Source organism: Cygnus atratus, chromosome 11 (assembly GCF_013377495.2).
Source record: "Cygnus atratus isolate AKBS03 ecotype Queensland, Australia chromosome 11, CAtr_DNAZoo_HiC_assembly, whole genome shotgun sequence".
NCBI classification, from domain to species: domain Eukaryota; kingdom Metazoa; phylum Chordata; class Aves; order Anseriformes; family Anatidae; genus Cygnus; species Cygnus atratus.
In genome coordinates, this window is record NC_066372.1 from 19,321,643 (window position 1) to 19,346,410 (window position 24,768).

Genomic DNA, 24,768 nt, shown 5'->3' on the forward strand with positions numbered 1-24,768 from the left:
TGCACAGCAATCACGGAAGCTAGCCATATGGCTTCTTTTAAATTGTGATCAGATGCAATACAATCCCTAAAATTCATGGTAAGTGCTACCAACAGTGTGATACTATATAAACTTACATCTTACGTTAAAGAAACCAAGCAGATCTGGGTTAGAATACCACATTACTGCTAGTGAAAGCTAAAACCAGGCATCAAACATACTACAACAAGAGGAAGCGGAAAAAGTTGAGTTCTGTTTTCATCCTGACACTGATCTCTGAAATTTACAGATCATTGTTCCCAGCACTAACTCTTGTTGTTAGTACTGTCTTCTACAAACCACTATGAAAAATGTCACTAGCATCAACTATCAACAAACCTGAAAGGTTTATTGTATGCTCACAAGAGACGTTGTTAACAATGTAGTTGAGCTGCAGACATTCCTGTCATTCTAATCCAGCTAATAAAGTGTTAATGAAAGTAACCAGAAGGATTTTAAGCTTTTTATTGACTCACTGTAAAACTTTTTTGGATGAGACAAAAAAAATTAACATTGTGAACACTGACTTGCATATTTTAAAGGAACTACAAACCAAAGCAAACATCCAACATACTGTATTTTTGGTAAATAAAATTTAAACATTACATATTTACAAATCTACAACCATTCATTTAAAAAGTGCTGCTTGCAGACTAACAAAGTACCATTTTTAAATTGCAATGAGATAACTTCCAGAAATACCTTTCTCTATTATTACTGTTTGCATCTCCCATTTGTTATACGAAGATTTTACATGCAGAAATTGCCTTTTTCTTGGGGTACAAATCGCTTAACGAGTCAGTGGAAATCTAATCCATCAGGCTGTAACTGTACCAACAGCAAACCTCAACATGGGAAATAGCAGTGTCAGAGAAACAGCACGATTTCTATTCACATTTCACTATTTCATCTCCGATAATTATTCCAGTGGAACCATAAGTAAAGCAAAATATATATTGCACTGCAAATGTAAAACCTTTAAGGTTTTTGACAGAAGCGTTATTTAGTACACAAAAGGAGAAAATTCAGTTCATACAAAATCTTAAATTGAAAATATGTCTCAAATATTTATCCATCTGTGCGGTACTGGAAAATATACTCAAATTGCTTTTCTAATAAAGGACAGTGAGATTTGAAAACTGTTTCAACATTGAACTGTATGATGCTTAAAAATTATACACCCAGGACCTACGTTTTGAACATTATTGTGATATGAATGAGGAAAATTTCCCACTTAAAGTATAACAACTATTCCAACTACATCTTTTATAATATTTGTACAGTGGACTGACTTGCAACAGACTTTATAAAACAATTCATTAAGTATAATGATTTCACTTGATGGACTACCACATGATACTAATTTAAAAGCACACCCAAATAAACATCAGCAATGCTTCAGGAGTGCAACTCTGAGGATGCGAGATTGTTTATCTTAATGATGTGTACACAAATCCTGTTCATGATACAGCATATACTCTTCTGATAATACTGACAGACTGTTGATATCTGAATGAATTTGCAAACTTGGCATTATAAATACGAAGACAGTTGGAAGTACTTACAGCTAAGTCGGGACTAGAATGGTGGCAGTGATTACAAGTGTTGCATCTATTCTTGTGCTAGCACACGGTTACAGCGTTATGTCCTAGTAAATGAGAGGCGGTTAGAGACAAGGCTCAGTTGCTTCTGCCAGACTAAAATAGAGTGTGTAAAGCTTGCTTCATAGCTCAGTACCTCTAACACGCCACAGCAGCTCTGGAAAAAGCATTTGCTTTCTTTCCTTCATGGCTTGAAGGTACTATAAAACAGCGGCTGCCCCAAGTGGTAAATGATGTGGGAAACAAAACTGCAGAGAGCTGGGAGCACTACACTGTACACAGCACAAATGTGTCTGAGTTTATATACACAGCAACTACTGTATGCAGCTTTTACTTGGTAAATACAGTGTAGCTACTGTACAGAGCAGAGCATACATGCACACTAAGATATTTACAATGAATGTTAAAACATAATCTGGTATTTTTCACAATACCTTGGAAGAATGAAGTGGGTACGTGTTCACTCTACACTGATAGTTAATAATGTACCCGGGTGAAAAAGTAACTATAGCTCATGCATGAGGAATACTTTACAAGTGTGGCAGTACAAATGAGAGCATCACAAATTGTTAAAATAAATTAAATGTGAAAAACATTGGTAAGTGTAACATTGCCAGCTCCACCTCAGAGTGGGGGGAACTTTAAAAAAACAACCCCAAAAACTCAGCTACATAATTAGCAGCAGGCTAGAGAAGAGGCATTCATTACCCAACAAAAGCTGTATCCAGCAAGACTGCATTTACTTCAAGATGCAATTAGCACCAGTGTATACCTCAGCTCTACAAATTTTAAGTCTGTTCTCCCTAGGGCAGCAGCTTCTTACTACTTTAGAGTGGACTGGGAAGAAGTTACATAGACCATCATAGAGGCTTAGATGAGAAGTAGTGCTGCTAAGAGGCTCACTATTTCATTTAATAAAGTAAATGTGAGCTTTAAAGTTTACGTCCTTTCAGGCTACCTACATATTGCTGTATTATCACACTTGCAAACTGAAGATGTTTTATTAAAAAAAACACCTGCTAGTAAGCAGACCAAGATACAAAATCTACAGGAACAGATAAATATCTAGAATTATTACAACAACAACTACTAAAAGAAATTATAACTGGGGAACCATTACAGAAAAAAATAAAAGGTATTTGTTAAAGCCTAGCTTAATTTGTTTAGGGCATTTTATACAATTCAATGGCTCTTTTCCCACCTCCATACAAGACTTCTGATATTTTCTCTGTAAGCCTGCCTTCTGGTGTGAAGTTGCTATGTGATGGAGAATGCATTTTTTTTTTGAAATCTCTAAAACAAGAAAACATAATTCAAAAAGCCATGACTCCACCACAAGGACTGACATAGCATTATTATTCTTCACAAAAAAAAAAGTTGTTTTGCCTGTCAAAGAAAGACTAGACATTCCAAGTACATTTAACTATTCACAATATGCCACAATAAGTTACATTCCCTATATATTCCCTGTAGCAAGGTTGCTTTATCTACTGTAGTTAAAAGCTTTGGATTAGCATTATATATGCGCCATATTTAGTGTGTTTCAAACACATCCACCAAGACTCTGAACACTGCATTTTGATGAAGAACTTCTTGCATGCTGTTATTTGCTTGGTATCATATCTGTAATGAGGTCACGTTAGCAAATATCAACTGCTGAGATGCATTGATGCCATAAAATCATCTGTAGGACTCTTCAATATGCTACAGACTCTCTCTTTACTGGGGAGTGGGGAGCAAGGGAAACAGGAGAGAAAGATATTCCTACAGAATTGTTTTACAGAGATCACTGTGTTGTTAGTAGAGTTCTACAGAAATTCACCACACCTTCCTTCTGATTGCTGTGGTAACACGTTTTCCATGTGTGCATGAGAGAAATCCTGTATCTAGAGTACTGTCTAGGTGAAGGTTTACAACTTCTATTCTGCTTTAAAAAAAAAATCACTCTTCAAAAGTAACTGGACAAGTTACTATAAATAGCAGTGTCCTGCAAAACAAATAAGCACTGTATTGCTTATTCAGCAAGTCCATTTAAAATTCACTCCAGTAATTAAAAAAAAATAAAAAAATATCAACTTACTATAAACAATTTAAAATATGTATAATACAACTTTGTATGCTCTTCATAACATCATGAATATTCTATGTAAACAATAGATTTCGAAAAATTTGCTTTGCTCATGTTAGTTTCAGTGCATTGTTTCTGTCCACCTGTTTTATCATTTTTTTTTATTTTTAAATAAGGGAACTGTAATATGTTGTCCCAAGTTAGAAAACTTATTTTGTTTAGAATCTTCCTTTCTATACATTGATTTGCACTAAGGGCAAAGGACAGGGAAATAATATTTGGCCCATGTTTCACTCTGTCCATTTCCACAACTGTAGATAGGCCTAATTTTTCCAAGGCCGTCTACCACGGTACACTCGTACATACGTTCTTGAACACTGAAGACTGAGATGTTCCTTGTGACTGAAGTGGTTATTTTACACAGGTATACACCATAGATATCTCCTCTTTATCTAGGTATATTTAAAGATATGGTTCTCCAAAAATCTTTCTGCATTCCATCACTCCAGTACTTGGTGGTCTATCACAATTATGAGTATTCTTCACTTGATTAGCTGTGAGACGATCATAGGCCATTTTGTATTCTCTGTCAAAAGCATCTGCAGAAATAGAAAAACCACCCTTATGTACCATGCTTGAAACAATGACCCAAATGTAACGACAGCTAGTACGCTTACCAGCAGTAAAAAAAAAAAAACACAACACAGTGTAAAGTCATTTTATTCAGCACTTACTATAGAATTACACACGCAACTAAACTATACATTTTTGGGGGGGGGGGGGGGGGGGAGAGATCTGGAAATAGTTTGCATACATTCATAAATTATTCATATAAACACAGGTAATAAAACTTACCTATATCTATGTTATCTCTTCCTAGGGCAACAAGTGAAAGAAATAATATTTCTCTATAAAGGCTCCTGAAATTAAAAAAAAAAAAAGCATCAATTTATATGCTAAATACCACCAGAAAAAAAAGTCTACACTAAGAAGAGATTGAATCATTTAAAAATAAGAAATGGCACCTTGAACATCGTTCCCTATCATCACCTCTAAAATGTTGTCAGCTTTGACCTCTGGAGAATGCTCTGGACTCCTGAGATATGGAGATCACTTGTGGTAGGTCCTTGAGACAACTTCCACCACACCAGTGGATATTATAAACAGGCCCCAGAGCGAAGCATGCACTTAAAAGCACTCAACATGCCAGTGATTCAACTCGCAACTGAAAGAACACCAGCTTAAGGAGCAAGTGTTCAATTCCTCCTGCCATTCACTCTACTCATTAGTCTTTCCTCTCAAAGAAAAGAGGACAAAATTGGAACGCTATCATAAGCCTTTTTTTTTTTTAAAAGATATTTTTTATATTTATATCATATATATATATGTATATTTATATAAACATACATATATATATTTATATATACACACATTTGACAATTCTTATCCTGGTTTCATAAAGGAACGAAGCTATGTGACTGCATTCTCTCCCCTAGGCCAACAAGTAGCTTATCTGTGTAGAAATTCCACCAAACGTGACAAACAGGTAAGGAGTCTGCTTTCCTGCATTTCTACATTATCATGAAGAGGGCATACAACCAAATAAACACCTTGGCAAAGCTCCAGCTGTTGAAAAGGCTGCTATGTATCCTACAATAAGTAAAAATTAAATCCAGGCAGGAAAGACATTCATAGAAAAATAATTCTCACTAATTCCACTGCTAATGAAAATAATTTGCTAAATAATACAAGATTTAGCCTCTCTTCTTAGCTCCCCTTCTTTTTTGTTACTGCAAACTTAACACCTCTTACTCCCCAAATACACACTAGGAATAAGGGATGTGGGTTTTCTTCTTGCTTTTGTTTTTTAAGTTTATAATATAATCTGTAAGTATGTTATATTTAGTAACAAAATACACATATACACACTCCGTACTTGATTTGCCATCATTCAGAGGCGGTTGTAGCATGAAGAGGAAAAAAATAAGAAAAATATTTACCAGACTGAGTGGTAAGCTTAAGAATGCTGCTGGAAAACTGAATCTTTCTGTTAAAAAACACTATAAAAATATTGTTCGTATTACAACAGCCTTATTGCTGTTCAAGCTTGCTCTAGATTGGCATGTTTGTATTCTTACCTCTGTCTTTTAACATGTGGCCATTTGTTCAGTCTCTCCAATATTTGGCTCATTGGTCCGTACACATCATTCATCTTAATACTTTTCACCATACTTTTCAGGATTTCCTGATTAAAAGAATCATCATCTTTTTGCAATAAATGGACCATTGGGTACTTCTGGGCTGAAAAACATTAGAAAAGCTGTAAGAATAAATATATTCTCTGTGTAACAAGTAAAAAGTTGTTAAAAAAAGTGGGATGCTACAGACCTGTGAAAAATGGCATATAATGTAGTGAACAAAGAACAGTAAGCATCCAACCAAAATAATATCAATGGAAAGAAACAAAAAGCACATAGGAGAAAACTCAACATCTGTAATGGGTCATGAGGCATATTTCCAGGCATATGATCTAACAGTGGCAACAAAACCCTCAGTAAGCAAACTCCAAAAATAAGAAAACAAGCTAAGTGGATAAACTGTCAATGTAATTTCGGTGTATCACAAACATATTCCCTCTTATTTGCCCCTTCACAATGATGAAAAAGCCATTGGAAATACTGGTCAATGATTTGAAACAGATATGCTGGAAAACGAAATTTGTTCAAGCACTTTACTGCTAAGCATACAGCCACCCTCCCTCCCAAAACATGTCACAATAGCAACACCAAACTTAACACTCACTCTCAAACAAAAGAGTGCGATTTTGACCTGCAAGACAAAAAGTAGTATGATCAAAAATCGGTCATGTATCTCGTGTGATCTATCAACAAAAAAAAATTTTTTTTTCAAAACACATTCTTCAGTTGCTCAAAACAAAAGTTATTCTAACACAGAAAACAACCTAGAACAACGATAAAAACTGCACCAAAAAAAGAAACCACAAGAAACAAAGCTTACTCTGAGCATTCCACAAAATATACAGAGGCTGCCTTGGATCCTGATGCAATTTCATATTGTCCCATAGCATCTGAATAAGAACATATTTACTGTCCTCTGACATACAGTTTCGTGGAATCTGAACAGGAGAATGCATACATAAAAGGTATTTTATTACAAAGTAATGAAAACTTTCATATTTAAAATATATCTTCAAATCTACAGGTCTCATGGCAAAAAGCTTTTAATGTTCAACTGCTGTAAAACCAGGTTGTTTACAGAGAAAGCCAAAACTGAACAGAATGTCAGTGACATGTAGCAAGTATTTTGTGCATCCTCCTACACTTCTAAAATCATAACCTCCTTCTCCTCCTCCTACTGCTCAACTTGCCATCAAGCCACAATAAAACCAATCAGAAACGTGGTGTCTTTGTAACTGAAGATACAAACCACAGTGTGACTAGTAAGAGCTAAACACTTACCCCACACAAGTACTGCTGAGCCCAAATTCTGGATTTATGCTATTTCCCTGCAGTTGACACATTCTTTATCAGTTCAGGACTGGGCCCAATATGTTGTATGACACATTCCTGAGAGTTATTGAAATAACTAATGATTTCTTATCGGATTCCATACCTTTGAGTTTTTATTACAGTGCTCAGAAGAAAGAATTAATCCTGGTAAGTTGCTAGGCAAGTCCAAGCGTCTGAAATACCACACCAAATTCCAGAACACAATGGGATGATGGTCTACAAAGTCCGCCACTGTTATTGCATGATCTCCTTCATTTTCGAGTAAGCTCTCAAGCTCTTTCCATACCACTAGAGGACTGAGGTAAGGAACCGTTATAGGATCAGGACTAGGTAAGCGCCATTCTAGGCCCAAGGAATCCTATGATAAAAAAAAACAGAAAAAAGTGCTGTTAATTGGAATTTAACTATCTTTATAATATCTTACGAATACTTTTGCTTCCTATGGGAGATACCAAGATCTAAAAGCAACAAATCTTAGTATAAGTAATACAATCTACTGTTTCTGGTAACTCTGGGTAGTTAATTCTGTTTTCCTAATTAATGTTTTCACATTTTTTTGAATTTATTGCACGCTTGAAACAGTGACATTTAAGGTAGAAAAACTACACACTGTTGGTCCTTGCAAAGTAGCAGGCAGGCTACCAGTAGGAATGATATGGCTGATCTTCTGGTTTTCCTTCTCATCCTCTTCCAATGGACCGAAAGTACTGATGCTCCTTGCTACAGGGTGACTTGTACATTCTGACCCAGAGACATTTTGTCTTCTTCCTGAGGGGATCTGGATACTTCTGGCACAAATACTGTCATGCTGCTTAGATTTGCTAGGGGAAAATAAAAAGTTAAGAATGTCAGCATTTCGTTTTTCTCTGAGTGCTCAAACTTGTACACGAACAGGCAGAAAGAAACTAGAAGTCCCATGGAACGGACCTGACTAAATAAATGACCTGACACCACAAATTCTACCTTGTCAGCCACCACGCTCATGCTACAGAGAAAGTTTTATCCCCCCTTGCACTGGTAATGGACACAAACGTCCTAAAAGAGTTCACAAAACTTGCGGAATTACAGGTGTCTATATGAATTTCTGTATCATGGATGAAGCTGAACACCATGTTGAAAAGAGCACGATGCGGCCAATTTAGAGGTAAGGAAGAGGCAGTAAGGAGATCCCCTCTTAAATCAACTTCTCTTCAGAGAACCTAAGTATCTTATGAAATTTAATAAGGAATAAGTGCACATCCACAAAGAATAAAGTAATTTCTACATAAATAGAACCAGAATATGCATGTTTACCTATCTGAATTTAAATCCTCTTGAACAGACATCAGAGAGGTAGCAAGGCCAACAGTAGCTGCCGTGTTACAGAACTTCCCACTTTGATTTGAAGAAAGTGATGGGAACTGAATGTTTTCTGTAGATGGGCTGGACTTCAGAAAATACCTGTGTGGAAAACAAAAGCTCAACATTATCTTTACAAAAACTACAAAAAACATCACAAAAATGAACATTCAAAACTGAGGAAAATTCAAATAATGCGTTATTACCTTCCAGGTCGCCGAAGATCTCTGATTTCTATGCTTAAAAAGGGCAGAAATAAATTGCCACAGAAAGGACATGTAGTATTGAGATTTGAATCATCTGCTGTCCAACCTGCCATAATTTCTTCATCATGAACCAAACAATCACAAGTTCGGCATCTCGAACAGCTTGAGATAAGGACCTGCATACAACAGATAACAGAATTCCACCATTACACATTCTCAAAATTACTTTTCTTTTACAAAGCACTTAAACACAACTATAGGCAAAAAAACTTTGCCCTTAGATGAATATTGCTCACCACCTATATACAAGTTTGGCCACACGTTCATTTTATTGCTTAGGTTGGAACAGTTAAATCCAAAATAATTAATTAAATCTTAAATCCAAGTTGTAATAGCAGGCATATATGGAAAATGACTGGAATGAACACTGTCTGGAAAACATATTAAATGCAAAAATAAATTTGGAAGGTCCTGGCTTATTTGTAACAAATAGACTGGCATCAGTACCTATGCTCATGAAATACACCAAAAACTACTGTGTTACAGAAATACTTATCTTCCAGTGGGTTAGTTTTGACCTTGAACTTTAAATTGAGATTTAGATTTTACATTTCAAGACATAAGCTTTTAGTGTATCAATTAAATATCAGTAAATCATCCTGTACCTCCATAGCGTAGTTCTGAAACACACTGGTACTACTGGTACTGCAAGAAGATATCAGTTCAGATTTGTCAGGTAAAGGAAACTTGGAAAGAGAACCTATTAACAAGAAAAAAAAAAAAGGAAACCAAAGTATTAATTATCCAGAATATGCAATTACAGTAAACTGTCTTTCTGGTCAAACAGTTCTGCAGTTAAAAAATGTGTGATGGAAGATGCAGCAAATCAGATGCACTTCAGATAGAAAGAATTGCAAAGCTGGAGTGTGAGGCTGCCATCTGCCCAGCACCAACACCAGTGAAAATGCAATCTACCAACACAGAATTTCCATATGTCCAGTTTTCTTCTTTTCCAACAGTTGGCAGCTTGGAAACAACTTTTACAGATCAAGTAATTCGTATCCACACTTTCTGTCCGGACAAAAAGTAAGGAAGGGTAAGAGGTGCTGCTTGTGACTGCACATCTCCCTGAGCCTCCTCTTTTGCCACTCTAAATGAACCCGGCCCCTTTCAGCCTCAGGATGCTCCTAAATCCTACTCATCATGGCAACCTCTGCTGCCCCTCTCCAGTTCCTCCACATGCCACAGAGTGGGGAGCCAAACCTAGACAAACTCTTACAGGTGCTAAGTAGAAGAATTTAAACAGACCTTCTTTTCATCATGAGCTTAAAACACTGTAGTTCATGACATTAGTACAGAAATTGATACAAGTCTACCAATCCTTCAGCACAGATTAGAAATAATACAGTCAAAATCTGGTTGAAAATCAGCCTCAATGACAACTTCCAGAAAACATGATGATTAGGTGAATACTGAAGGGTCCAAAGTGCCTCACCCAGAAACTTATTTAGGCACAGGACGTTACTCTGCAAGCTATTCCACAAGAAATAACAGCCAAAACAAGTTTCTACAATAAAAATATCCATAGGTACGGATCTATCTGCATGAATAAGAGTTTGCAAGTAGGAAAAGGAAAAAAAAAATGCGTTTTTCCCCCCACATAAAGGATTATTGTCTAAGATGATCCCAACCCAAGAATTATGAAAGAACTTCTAAAAATATAAATATTTTGTTCAGATCAATGAATGCAACACGAAAGCTGTCTCTTACCACACTGGTCAAATTGCTTTGATGAGCCATCGTGGGAAGCTGAGCTTTCTAGGCTTGTCCTGCTTAGGCCAATTCCCTTAATTTCTGACGTGGTATTCTCCTGAGGAGAAGCACTTTCAAAGTCATTGCAGACATCTTCATCAGTTAACGAAGTAGATTCTGAATCTAGAGCTCCAAGAGATGAAACACTTGCTCGGTCTGAATTTTGATCCTGAGACAAGAAAGCAAATTCCACTGAGAAAAGGAAAACAAAAATATTTCCGAAAATAAGAGGCAACTTTCCTTGCGTCAGTAAGTTCAAGGCATGAATTTACCTCCTTGGAAAGTCACCCAGCTCAGACCTGTATGCAGAACCAACATGAAACAAGGTGAGTTTCATTCACCTAAATAGCTACATAAGGGTTCTTTTTGTAAAGATTTTTCATTTAGATCTTTCTGTTAGAAGACAAACATTTTAACCCTACAACTTTTTCCTGATTGCTATCAGAGCAGTTGTAGGAACACATATAGAATAGACAAGACATCATTGACTCTTTAATTATTCTCCAATTGGTTTTAACCACATCAAGACCATATGGTGGTAACACCAACAGCAAACTGCATCTGTTTCCATTCTCAAGGTTTAGGAATGGATGAGTTTTGGTTTGAGCTGATCACAGGAAAAAACATTCTAACCAAATGACCTCAGCACTTTTCCCTTCTCTCACAAAAGCTGTAAAGGCTTAAACTTTATTGTTCATTTTAGTACTTTTTATTTAGTTAAGTAAGGGTCCTGACAAAAAAGAAGACAGAACACAGTCTTCTCCACCCTGACAACACACTACAGCATACTTACGTTCTTCCATTAAATATACTCTAAACCCATGCAAGGCCAAAACTTCTACAATATGCAACTACTTTAAAGAGAATCCATTGATGCTTTCTATAGAATCACTGTTACATTCAGGACAATAAAATTAAGGCCCTAGCAATTCAAACATGATTACAACAATTTAAATTGTTTACCAGCATGCATGTCATTCAAACCGGGGATTCACCACATAGGAACCAGTGATTAAATATAAATAAAAGAAAAATCTTTGTAAAAAATTTTGGTTTTGTTTTCCACAGTACCTAAAACAAGGAATAATGACAAAAAATTACCTTGGAGGATGCAGCATACATTGTAAATTTCGAGTACCACTTGCTAGCCTTCTCTGCAACCCCTTTTCCAGCAGAAAACATGCTGCTTTTTAGAACATCAAATTTAGGTGTTAACAGCGTATCCAGGTTGAATGATGGTGAAGACACAAGTGTTAATGCACTAGTTGCTTCCTGTGGATGTTCCTTCGCTGGACTGTTTGGCGAATATGCTGGCGAGGACCAAAGCCTATCTCTCGGCTTTTCTTCAGTTTTCATGTGATAACTCTTGGATTTGGTAAGACTGGAAGGCCTTGGGGAGTTTGGGGGAAGGCTGGACCTCCTACAAGGGTGGATGACTGTTGGGCTCTTTTTATTAGCACTTCTATCATCAAAGGGTTTTTGCAATTCAATGCTTGGGGCACGACTTGACAAAGGACTGCTCATGTTGTTCATATACATGACTATTTCTTCAGCTAAATCTCGCCTTGCAGATGGGGTTGAAACACTTCTATCATCATCCTCTTCCTCATCCTCTTTCTGCTGTTCTGTCTCAGCAACTAGCAGGGACAGTGGATCAAATCCAGTCTCAACATCTGTCTTTTCAACTGGCTTTACTGGAAAGCTGCTCTTTCGTTGCAGTCTTTTAGGTTTTTCACTGGAGGACTTCACTGTTGTAGATGTTTCAGGTTCAACATCCAAGTCTTCCAAATCGAAGATAACTGGAGACTCTGTTTTATCTGTAAAACTGCAATCAAAAGCTGCATCTTCATCACTAGATTCTTTCTCCAGACTCTCTCTCTTAGATCCTAAAGAGGAAGTTCTGATATTAAGAGTTTTTGGCCTTATGCTTTTCTGTAATGCACTAGATAGGATTTTGGCATCAGCTCCTAGTTTTTCAACTATTTCTCCAGGGTTTGCTTCCTGATTTATTCTATTGATCATGAGTCCCACTAAGCCATCTCCACTCAGATTGCGGTTCCTGCTTTCCCATGGTATCTCCCTCAAGTCAGGTTCTACCGCACTTTTATGTCTCTTTCTTAAGGATTTACTTTTTATAACTTCTGCTTCATTGGCATCCTCAAAAGATGATGTAAACAGCAATCCTGCAGAACTCCCTGGAAAACAGATGAAATAAGGTACTTTACTTCTTGCTATGCAAGAAAACTAAACAAAGTTATAAAAGAATGCAAGTCTGCTTCATCTTTCAAACAGATTACAATACTAAGAGATGAAATTTGCTATGTATTGTACTAGTGATCAAAAAGTTGAGACGACCATGATCATAGCTTTTTAAAAAAAACTAAGCTTAAAAAACTAACCTCTGCATTACTTGCCCATCAAATGGTCAGATGATAAAACGCATTTAAAAGGGAGTCAATACAGTTCTTTTGGAGAAGTACTCCATTATTAAGAGGTTTGAAAGCTAAGGATAGCAAAGATATCTCGGAAACAGAAAAAAAGCAACACTTTCTAACCCGATGTATTAGAAAGAGATCCTACAACAGGAGCTCTTGTCACAGAAATTTCTGTTGTTTTGTCAGGGCGTAAGGACACAGAATTTAAAGGACAACATTACAGTATTTCAAGCCCAGACAACAGTATTATAATAGCAAGATTTGACATCACTTGTTACTCGTGAAAGTAATTAAAAGTTTCTTTTAACTATACTGCACAGAAGCCTCTTCTCCATCCTGAAAGAATTACGAGCTGCTGGAGTTTATAAGAACAAAACAGAAGACTCAGGATTTTGTAAGCAGACGTAAAATATAGCAAAAAGAAAAACGAGAGAAATAAATCTGGAAATGCAGACTATTTAGATATCTTGAAATAGCATATGCAGCCTCTAACCTAAACTCACTCACACAAATATTATTGGCCATTGCTGTTACACCCATAAAATATTGCAAGTTACGTGGACAAAAGACCTCAAGGCATGCTACATAGAGGTCTTACTGGAAATGAAATACATATAGACAAACCTACAGAAGAATCCAAATTTATTTTCTTTTCCACGTACCAGTGCTAGCTTCTGCTGTTGTATTGTCAACAGTACCATTGAGCCGCACTATGCTAGAAGCAGCTTTGGCATTACTTGAGTTATGGTAATTTAGTTTAGGTAGACAGTCACCACTCCCTTTTGCACTCTCCACTTCAGACACTGTGTACAGAAAAGGACAGACAGTTATATAGAATCAAAGCAACTTAATTTAAAATGAGTTTTCGTTACCTATTAGACATTTCAAGCAGGACTAAATGACAGCTTGTTGCATATATCCCACAATACATAGGCCAATATTTAGTTGTGCAAAGATTTTCAAGCTAGAACTGATCTACGGATATTTCATTGCCAACATGACGTTTGCAACAGTTGTAGGGAAAATATACTGAAAGAAATAAAATAATTATATTACAAGGACAACTTTTATTACGAAGAGTATTTTCAATGAGTGTGTATGGGAAACTGTATAGTACAAATGTATGACTACTTTAAATCCGATGCTACACATTTTCACAAAGTTTATGCTTCCCATCTGCACTTAAGGAAATCATGAGCAGAAACCTGAAGAAAGTCCACAGCAAATTCAAAGCCCTTCTCATTTTGATCTCCTTGCTTTAGAGGAATTCCAGGGAGATGAGTAATTTAGACCTGATCTCACAGACTTGCAAATACTCAGTCAGTCATTCTCCTCTTATGGGACTTAGGAAGAAAACAGCCTGGTAGAAGAGGCCTTCCAGTTGATTAGGCCTTTAAAGCAATTTTTTTATTTTTTTATTTTTTAAAGACAAAACCATTATGCTGTAATTATTATTAGTCTTTTCTATTATCACAACTTATTGAAACTGAGGAGGGAAAAAGAACTGCAATTTTAAAATCTTAGTTACACTTAGAGAAAAGAACTTCAGGCATGAGCATAAACTGGTATTATCACATACATTCATTGTAAAACAATCAACTACCCCACGTAGCTCTGCTGAAATCCCCATATATCCACAGTGAACTAGGTATCTATATTCACAAGATACATACAAGAACTGGAGTCACTCTCTCTCTTGTCTTCTTTTTGTTCTTGTATATCTTGAAGACAAGTTTTCCCTTGCCTGATTTCTTCTTTGAATGTTGTGTTGTTGCTAAAGTCTGAAAGTCCCCCATCATAAAAAAGGGAAAAATAGAATAAAGATGATTATGTTATTTACTAGAAAGCTATTTGAAATATACAACAGAAAGCTATTTGAAATAATTTCTTATCAGCGTTGAGATAAAGAAATGTACTTGAACACTGTACCAGGAAGGGCCGTATGTGATGTGCTTGCTGGCAGTTTTTTCAATGCTCTTTTGAACTGTGCTATTCCTAAAACAACGTTTCTTATCTTCATCCATAGGAAATAGCCACCTCGATTGCTTGAAGGCCATGTACTTTCTAAAACAGCCTATTTTGGAAATATCAAAGTCAAATAAAGTCATCCAAAGGAACAGTCAGGTGTGAATCATTAACTTCATTTCAAACTGGGTTACATTGGCAGTTATAAAAGTAGACTTCTAAACCTACAAAGGTGAAGACAACATAATTATTCTGTCTTTAATTTCTTCTGATTACTTGAAATTATAGAATTACATCTCAACTGAAGCTTATTTTGATTGCTTCTATTTGCCTACATAAAAATGCTCACACACACACCCTTTGAAAATACTTACCTTATTGTAATAGCCATAAGTAATGGCATTAGGGTCAACGCCAGCTTTCTGCATTTCAAAAAGTACTCTCACTGCTAGCACAGGCTGACCATACTGTCCACACAGTTGCATAAGTACTCGGTAGCACACCTGAAAATACACACATTTAGTATTGTCCTTCCACAGTCAAATACATACTCCATTCATTACAACTGTGGGCTATTTCTGAAGTTCTGGGGTTGGCTTATTTTACCTCATCAGGCGGATCTATTTTTTTCGTATGCATTTTTTGTAGGACATCATACGCAGTTCTCAGAGCCCTAACTTTTGAATGGCACACTTTCACGTATGCAGGCAGGCAGATAAACCAAAGACCATAGCAGTGACGTAACAAACACTTGGACCACATCTGTGGTATAGATGAGTACTTCTTAGCAATTTTATGTGCAGATTTAATTTCCTGTAAAGAATCAAAAAACATTATTTGTGTATTTACACAGACGTTATACAAATCTACATGTTAAAACCAAACACGCATCATTTTATCTACAGGAACTACATTATTGAATATGTTGTTAATAAGAAAATGAAAGCAAACTGAGGGATAGCAATACAGCTGCTGTGCAGTACTCCCATCCTAAGTTTCAAGAAACATGAGCTTATTATTCTGTGTATGTATTTTTTGTAACATATGAGCAGGTTAGAGCCTGTCTTGAAACCTCAGGTAGCGAAAAAAACCACAAGAAGTAGATGTGGAAGCCCAGCAGTTTATCACAGAATAATTTGGGTTGGAAGGGACTTTAATGAATGTCTAGTTCCAAACCCCCTGCCATTGGCAGTGACACCTTCCATCGCTCAAAGCCCCATCCAACCTGGCCTTTATGCTCATGGAGAACAGGATGAAGAACACTGAAGGAGTGGAGACAGCACAGCAAGTGACCATCTGTGCCCGGGAACCCTGTACGATACATTATAAGCAAAACCAATAAGTACAAGTAAACATTCAAAGAAAAATTAGCATTGCTATCCTACATTCTCCACATCAGCAAAGAATCATTAGGCTGCAGCCTCTCCAATGTCAGTCTTTACAGCTGAACAGAAAATGAATGCAGCAAGCCGCTATTTTCCAAAGTAGCTCACACTATAAGAATACCTGCAAGTACCTGCTTAGTTCTTCTGAACATCGGTGATGGGCTGTTGGGACTACTGGTTTTTGAGGACAGTTTGTTACTAGGTGTTGTAAGAAATCCTTCAGGTCGTTCAAACAAATCTAGTTTTAATACTGGAAACCCATTATAGCTGTAAAAAGAAATGTGTCACTTAACTCCCACAAGGCGGTTCCAAAGTAAACACACTATAGAACAGCAAACAAAATAACACAGTTGCTCCAGAAGCTACACAGGAAACAGAAAATACAGGAGTAAAACCTCAAAAGACACCATTGACAAAGAGGTTTAATAAACCACCTGCATGATTTCATGAACATAAGTCTGCACAGTAAGTCTCTCAACATGTTATTTCAGTGTAAGCAACTTAAATTGTTAGCTACATTTGCTTTAATAACATTTCCTTTAATTACTGTGTCAAGTGTATTAGTATGTATTGATTCCAGTTAATGCAAAAAATCTGTCTTAGTCCCCAGCAAGCATCATATCACAGAGGCTTATAAAAATCAATATAAACAATAACTATCTAAAAGATTAGATTTAAAAATGCTTCTGTGAATTAATGAAGAAACTAACAGACAAACTCATTTGACATAATTACTAAAATAGTAACACCAATTTTCAGTGATTCTCTGCAATGTACTCTTTCAAAATAGTATCTTCAGATTGGATGATTATCAGTAGTTGCAGCAGGCCAACAGACTGAGTCTATTAATTTTACTTTTAACTTTAAAAAACGTCAACAGCTAGCACAATGTAATGTGAACATACAGTCATCTTCATTAGGTATTACTGCTTCTGTGTACACACAGACATGCATGTGTACACGCACAAAATCATTAAAACTTCCAAAGAGTTGCCATACTAGGCATTTCATTTACACATTTTTTACTTCAGCAGAATAAAAAGCTACAGGAAAAAATCTGTACTTCATGGCTATTACAAGAATATAGAAACTAACAACAGAAGAGCCGCTGTTACAATTTTGGCTAGTATCCTACTGTGTTTTTAAGTCACCTGTATTGTAGAGGGTGCTCTTCACCATTTGGCAGATGAGGGATCTCAGGTGGTGTTATGAAAACTGTATGCTCACTCTTGTATGACTCATCCAGCTCTATAAGCCGTGTTTCCCCAGTTTTGTCCATATCTACCTAGAGAAATTAAAAGAAGTATTTACTAGTGTTTCCAAGTGTTAGGGTATTTTCTGCCATTACAGCCATATGGTCAAGCAATGCTGAGTCTGTATCAGCAAAGGACTGTATTTTAAGAGTAAGGATGCCTTGTGAAATTATGATGAGAATAATAAGTGTTGTATCTTTTTTGTAAACTTTACCAAACCAATAGTCAACACTCAATGAAATACTCTGATTTGTCTATTTTCAGGTGATTATTGTAAGCAGTTGTACAAAGAGGCTGATCATTCTGCATAAGAACATTTCTGTAAACGTTTGCAACTGCAGCAGTAATTTTTACCTTATTTTTAAATATGAAAAATTAGACCTTCTTTCACCGCCATTTTAAGCAATGCAAATAGTAACAAACTATTCAATCGTCTAATCTATGGAGAATCTATAGGCAACACGATCAAGAAATTTCAGTCACTTGCAGAGTCATTAACATCATGCTAACTTCCAGAGATTACAGAAGTACACACACTTTCAAAGAAATAATGGAATAAAAAGTCACCTAACCTAAAGGGGGTAGAAGTAGCTTGGCCCTTCTAAAAAGAAAAATTCATCTGAAAGGTAAAGGACAGCTTCAAGACTTTTTTCCTCTTTCAGACAACTCAGCTGTACGTATGAAAATAGAGCAGACATCGGGTGGCCCTGTCCTCTCGTAGCTAGGACAGCAATTCACTTCATGGCTAAGAAAGGCAACTTGCAATGTTATCAGAAAGCATAGATTTTGTCCACATTTGTTTTGTTTTCATCTTTGTAATTGGTAATTTGACTGTGTGTCTTTGCTCTGCTAGCCTGGCTGTTGCTGAGGGCAAGAGGTTGATCGCAGCAACGCTACCTTCAGTCAAGAGTCCCTAGTAAACCACAGGGCTGGGGAGCGTTTCAAAGGTAGCTTTCTCAGCAAATTAATTCCCCTACTTTATTAACAGCAGCATGCTCCAGACAAATTTCAAAGCAGCAAACTGCAGGATCAAGTGGGAGAAAAACTGTCCAACAATTAACTGAAGGCATTTTATTCCGTTGTTTGTGAGAAAAAATAAAGAACCAAAGCAAAATTCAGCCACTCCAAACAAGACTCTGGGAAATTATGAACTGCTTCCCTTTGAGAAAAAGATGAAGAGTCTTTAACAAAGTACTACAAGCTTCCTGTTGCTACTGTTCACATTACAGAAACCACTAAGAACAGAGCTAATATAATGTGTATTACATTCCACATGCAAGCCTTCAGTTAATATTTGTGCTGGTGTTTGTATTGCTTTCTCTCTGATCGTCTGTCACCAGTTCTGTCTGCTCCAATACCTCATAAGTGCTGCTTCTGCTTGCGGGATGAGACGTCTCCATCTCAAAGAGTTGGCACTATCAAAAACTATTTACTTCCCAGCACACAGAACATGCTTTTTATTCAGATACTGACAGTCCCAGTGTTCAAATACTGTCACAGTTTACATTTATAGCCATTATTTAAATGGTTTAAATGGAAATCATTTACAGCCAAATGGTACGTTATTTCAATGAAACTAATAAGCAGGCAGTGGAACCCAAAGATGTATGTTCTTCATGCCTTAGAAGTTTAGCAACAGAAGATTCACGCGAAAAATGACATCTTCTACAGTTCTCTCCCTCCAGAGAGGTTGGAAATATATCAAGTAGTTTCAGTAGAATTCTTAAACATTTAAAATTTGATAAACATACAAAGAGGTGCTCTTAATTACACATTTTACTGCATGAGATAAATGGAAAGTATTAGCAAATCTAATCAGCCAAGTAGCAAGAACATACGGCTCTTGAAACACAGAAATAAATGAAATCTTCTAAGGATGTAAAAAAACCCAGAGCTACAAGTTTCAGCAGTGAAATACAATAAAGTCAGTAGCTTAAATATGTTCCAAATTGAAGTAATTTTTGAGTTCATGGGAAAATGAAAACTTGAGACAATTAGCCAATGCCTCTCACCAGCAGAAAAGATTCTTAATTACCCATTTTGTCTGCTGTCTAGGATAAAATAACATGTAGAACAGATTATTCTTCAGCTTAAAATATTCTTGTAAATGATTTGAGGCAGGGCTTAAGTAATATTTTATGGATAACTAATTTCATGGTACATAAGATTTGTCTCAACCCAGTGGTTTGTAACTACCCATGAGAAAGTGTTCTATCATCATTCAATCCATGACATCACTCTTCCATGTATACCCCTTCATGTACTGGTTCACCTAGTGAAAGACATTAATATAAAAGAAAATATTCACTCGAATGTAATCATTCAAGTTTGATATCTGGTCATCAAGATGAAACATCCTGCCTAAAACTCTAGTTCCTACAGCACTCCTTGGTACACTTTAATATCTTGAGTCTTTCTTTACTATAAGCACTGTATCAGAAATTAAAAAAAAAAAAAGAATCAGGAAGGAGAAGATGAAGGAAACGTACCATTGTTCAATGAGATCTTACATGGGAACTGCATTCCTCATGTCGATGAAAACCTAGTTTTGCAAGCAAATTCTAAAACCATGGCCAATCCTACACACAGTATTTCCAATGTGTCAATTTCCCCACAATTAGCTCTGGAACAGAGGTAGTTGTCCCCTCAAAACAAAGAAATCATCACTGCCAGAAATACAAGTTGGAGAACTACAAGTGTGTTATGTAAGGTTTATTCTCATGGCACTGTCATGAGCATTTTCATACTGGAAAGAAGCTGTCAACAGCATCAGTTAGCAGAATGACTGGCATTAGAACAGACGAGCCTCAGCTTCAGCTGTGCAAGCACCTACTTAACCTTTAAGAAAAGGTGAAAGCTCCAACAGATTAGTTGCAATCTTCCCAGTGGCATCATCAGCCTAAGCACTACTCTTTGAGGAGAGCTGTTTGAATTCCGAGGCAAAATAACATTAGCTAGGACACCAATTTCAGTGCCTTCATAAACATTTCCACAAAATGAAAAAGAACAGATAGATAGAATCTGACACTCACGGAGTAACTGCATTTTGAATAAAATCCTATTTAACATTAGTCAGAGAGAACCTGCAACACAACGAAGACTAAATAGTGTCCAGGAGTATTTGGTCACTGGTGTATATTCCCATTTATGATATCTCCCTTTTTAAACGCTAACTAGCATACAGTTTAGCACGCACTACACGCTGTAGACTTTTTAACTGAACCTTAGCATAATCAGAGTGAACATTACATAAATATTTGTATTTAAATCAGTTTACAACCTACAAATACCTGTAAACTCATGCTGTAAAACTGTGAAGCACACTTTTGAGAACCACTAATAAAATATTCAGACTAGCAAAAGCTATAAAGAACATTAAATATCATGATAGCATACTTTTATATTCATCTCAAACTTAAGCTTAACTGAATTCAGATTTGTTTTTCAAATGTCAATTCATTTTAGCTCTTTTGCACTTTCTTTTCTGCAAAATAGCAATTTACATAGTTACATAGTCTTCAGTATTATGGAATAAACAGCTGGTGACCTACTTCACAGGAAATCGTAGACAACATGTGCATTACTTAAACATTAGTGTCCCAGAATAGAATGTTACAGGTAGCCAGTAAGAAGACAAGTAGGTATAGAATTTCTTATAATATTCATAACTTCTTTTGTGTTATAGTAGAAGCAAACAGAGAAATAAGATTGCAGGTTTCGGTTGTTTTTCTGAACACAAAAAAAATAATGTTTTTAGGAATTTTCATGTAGGATCAAAACAGTTATGTGGATCCTCTTCAGAAATGTGATGATTTTTCAGAAGGTAATGTACTTTGGAGAGAATGAGTTCCTCGCAGTACTCAACACTAATGTGGACCTTCCTTGTAAATAACATAGGATTTGTACAAATTGGAGTGATACTTCCATGAAAGACAAAAAAAAAAATGTAAATCCACTTTGATTTGGGAAATCCAACATTCTACCATCTACTACTGTGAACACCAATCAAGCAAAAGGTCTAAACTTATGTCATGAAAAACACTGATTGTGATCATGTTGCATTTTCACACTCCTTGCCACCAAATCCTTAACAATCACCCCTCCTTCTCATTACAAATGGTAGAGCAACAGAGAGCAAAGTATTACATTACTGCAACAAAATATGATGGTAGATCAACAGCATTCAAAAAAAAAAACAAACAGCTTATGCAAAGCTTGTATGAGACACAATACTGCATCTTGCCTATTTAAGAAATCCATACCTTTCATATCCATCAATATTTGACAGTAATATCATTAGAAAACACTCATCTAAGAGAAGATGACTATTAATACAAGCACTGTATTTAAGGTATTTACATCAGCAAACTGGTTTGAAATTGAGGGTAGCAAGTAGCTGCAGTATGAATGAAAGGATGATTGAGAAAGATTTGTTTTAATTATTCTGTTTCAGTACAATCCTAAGACTTCTCTAACAGTAACCGGAGAATTATTATTAGAAAGAACTGGCCAACATGTTGTGAAAAGGAAAAAAAAAAAAAAAAAAAAGTAAAGTAACACAAGTAACACTCTATTCATAATAATTAAAATATGAGACTGCCTCACATCAGTTACAGTGCTGCTCATCAACCTCAGTCCTAAACTGCTGCATAAAATATTACACATTTATAAAAATAAATGCTTTCTGTTATATTTCAGGAATATAGTTCTCTGATGAAGAATCTTCAGGTTGCTACTTTGCAGTCAGAATACTTCCCTTCTTGCTACGGGCCAATATTTCAAAGCTAACATACATGTGAAAGTTAGCAGTGCTGATTTGTTCTCATAATGTATTTAGACTTTCGAGAGTTTGAAATGATGCCCAATTAAAAAAAAAGGGAAATGGAAGGCTCCAGTAGGAAACTAGGAAAAAGAAAAGAAGTAAAAAGAGGCTGAAATAAGTTTATACTTCAAATATATATGCCATGTATATATCAGATAACATAAGCAACTGGAGATGTTAAAAAAACAACACAATGCAAATGAAGACTTGCTTACTTTATCTACGCAGTCATCAAAAAATGCAAGGCTTGCATCCTTATCACTGACAAAAGAACACTCTTCAATGAAGCGAATAAACATCTGAGTTTTGGTCATCAATGTATAGAACTTCTGATGTGAGCGATCTCTACTTTTGAGGAAACCTGTAAAACGAGATCAGAAGCATGTAAGAATGCCTAGAAAAAAAAAGTCCTCATCGGAAGTCACATTTTACACTAAGGAGCAATAAACTTTTTGTAATCTCTGCCACTACTATTTCTTCTGCGCTTGAATTTCTACCATCATTCACAGTACTAACACTGCAAACATTTTTATTCTTTGAGTACGAGAGAATCTGAAATAACAAGTTTTATATATATATATATATATATATAAATATATATAAATATATATATATATATATATATATATATATATTATATATATATATATAAATAAAAAACACAAGCTTATGACTCTTTACCTTGTAGTTCAAAGAGGGAACTTGCATCTGTGGCTGTTTCAGAGGGTGCCTCTGTTATTGGTCTCAGGTAGGACCTATAACCTTTTAGTATTGAGGCCATGAAACACAAAAACGCTTCCTGGATCTCCAAATCTAACAGATGTAATTTCTTCCCAGAATTAAAATCATAGTCATTCATTGCTAGTTCCATTAATGCATCTTCTCTTGGTCTTTGCTGCACTGTGAAGAACAAAAACATCATAATGCTTTGCATTGATTTTCTTCAGTATTGATGAAAAAGTTTTCTTTATCCTACTAGATTTACTTACTACTGAGCTATTAAAGTCAATCATGATATGCAACAATGGATTCAGCTTGACCTTATACAAATTATGAATGTCTGGATAATACTAAAAGCAAGATAAATTTACCTTTTCAGTACGTTAGTTACTACAGCAACAGAAGAAACCAATACGGACAGAGCTTAAAAAAACCCTCAAACCTGCTTATATAAACATGTGAAAATTTATACGAGAGCTGCTTAAATAAGCATATTTTAAGGACAAAGACATAGATAGGATGTATATATTCTTTTACAGAGCCTTTCATCTCGGAGTGTTCTCAAAAAGCAGACTATGCATGTTAAATACTTACATAAACAGAAAAAACACCAATCAAATGCAAACTGGAGCCATCAAAACATAACATAATGCAACAGAAAGATGCAGAGAGAAAACAGACATTTTTGTAAATTATCTAGTAAAACCTCTGCTCTTAAAGGAGATACTTTTATCAACATCTTCTAAAGCCATCAGAACTCTAGCTAAGACTTCAACACTACAAACACAAACTATGGTAACATTCTAATAACATCTCAGAACCAGGAACAGATTGTTTCAGTACTGTCTTTCTACATCATATAAATATAGGCAGCCTTAATTTGATAACACATTTAAGTAGCTTAATCTGTATAAGAACTTATGATCAGTACTTTTAAAATACAGACTACAGAGAACATATGTTTTTAATTTTTTTCTAGAAAGACTTCATAAAGCACATCAAAGTTTTGAAGCAATTGAAAGTTTGCATCACGTAACAGTAATACACTTTTTTGTGCAGCATACATAAGTAAACTTCTGTTTCTATATATTCTATGCAGGACAACTAAATTCTGGTGACAGCAATCACCACAGCTACATGATGTTACAACTGCCTTGCATGATTGCTCCTCAACAGACTCTCACTATCGTCTATGGAAAGAACGTTGTAAGCAGACAGGTATGTCAGAGTGCTGGCCATGTTCCTTCCCACTTCACAAAACCTTTTAGCTATGATGCCCAAGCACATAAATATACTTGAGGCCAGCTAATGTTTCCAAATAATTTCACTAACATTATCCCTATCCAGTTTTAGATATTTAGATATCTAAAAGGATATTTAGATGAAGGTTCAACACACCTTGTTCTGCAATATTTGAGGATTCTATCAACAACCAACTTTTCCTTAGAAACATCCACTTAGAAACAGAATACTGCTGTACAGTTAAGACCTCAATGTTTCTAGAAAGCTTCCATCTTAAAACTTCAACCTTTTCCCCCATCTTAAAGTTTCAGGTACTTTTTCTCCTCAGTCAATCGTATTTAGATATTTTTGAAATAAACTTGCAACTAACAAA

At 35.9% G+C, this 24,768-nt stretch overlaps 1 protein-coding gene across 2 annotated transcripts in view; it reads right to left on the reverse strand.

The window, feature by feature from the left end:
* Positions 1 to 468: 468 nt before the first annotated feature.
* The window catches only part of DENND4A (DENN domain containing 4A), a 52,328-nt gene continuing 28,028 nt past the window's right edge, over positions 469 to 24,768 (reverse strand). For both annotated transcript variants that reach the window (XM_035554724.2, XM_035554725.2), the window contains 20 exons: positions 23,115 to 23,333; positions 22,649 to 22,794; positions 17,510 to 17,643; positions 16,490 to 16,625; positions 15,580 to 15,786; positions 15,348 to 15,476; positions 14,938 to 15,082; positions 14,682 to 14,789; positions 13,671 to 13,811; positions 11,675 to 12,768; positions 10,532 to 10,742; positions 9,427 to 9,521; positions 8,762 to 8,937; positions 8,511 to 8,657; positions 7,828 to 8,038; positions 7,321 to 7,575; positions 6,706 to 6,823; positions 5,826 to 5,988; positions 4,543 to 4,607; positions 469 to 4,286 (listed from right to left, as the gene is read on the reverse strand). In XM_035554724.2, coding sequence (XP_035410617.1) covers positions 4,150 to 4,286; positions 4,543 to 4,607; positions 5,826 to 5,988; positions 6,706 to 6,823; positions 7,321 to 7,575; positions 7,828 to 8,038; positions 8,511 to 8,657; positions 8,762 to 8,937; positions 9,427 to 9,521; positions 10,532 to 10,742; positions 11,675 to 12,768; positions 13,671 to 13,811; positions 14,682 to 14,789; positions 14,938 to 15,082; positions 15,348 to 15,476; positions 15,580 to 15,786; positions 16,490 to 16,625; positions 17,510 to 17,643; positions 22,649 to 22,794; positions 23,115 to 23,333 — 4,037 coding nt within the window. In that variant the 3' untranslated portion in view covers positions 469 to 4,149. The remainder of the gene's footprint in view (positions 4,287 to 4,542; positions 4,608 to 5,825; positions 5,989 to 6,705; positions 6,824 to 7,320; positions 7,576 to 7,827; positions 8,039 to 8,510; positions 8,658 to 8,761; positions 8,938 to 9,426; positions 9,522 to 10,531; positions 10,743 to 11,674; positions 12,769 to 13,670; positions 13,812 to 14,681; positions 14,790 to 14,937; positions 15,083 to 15,347; positions 15,477 to 15,579; positions 15,787 to 16,489; positions 16,626 to 17,509; positions 17,644 to 22,648; positions 22,795 to 23,114; positions 23,334 to 24,768) is intronic.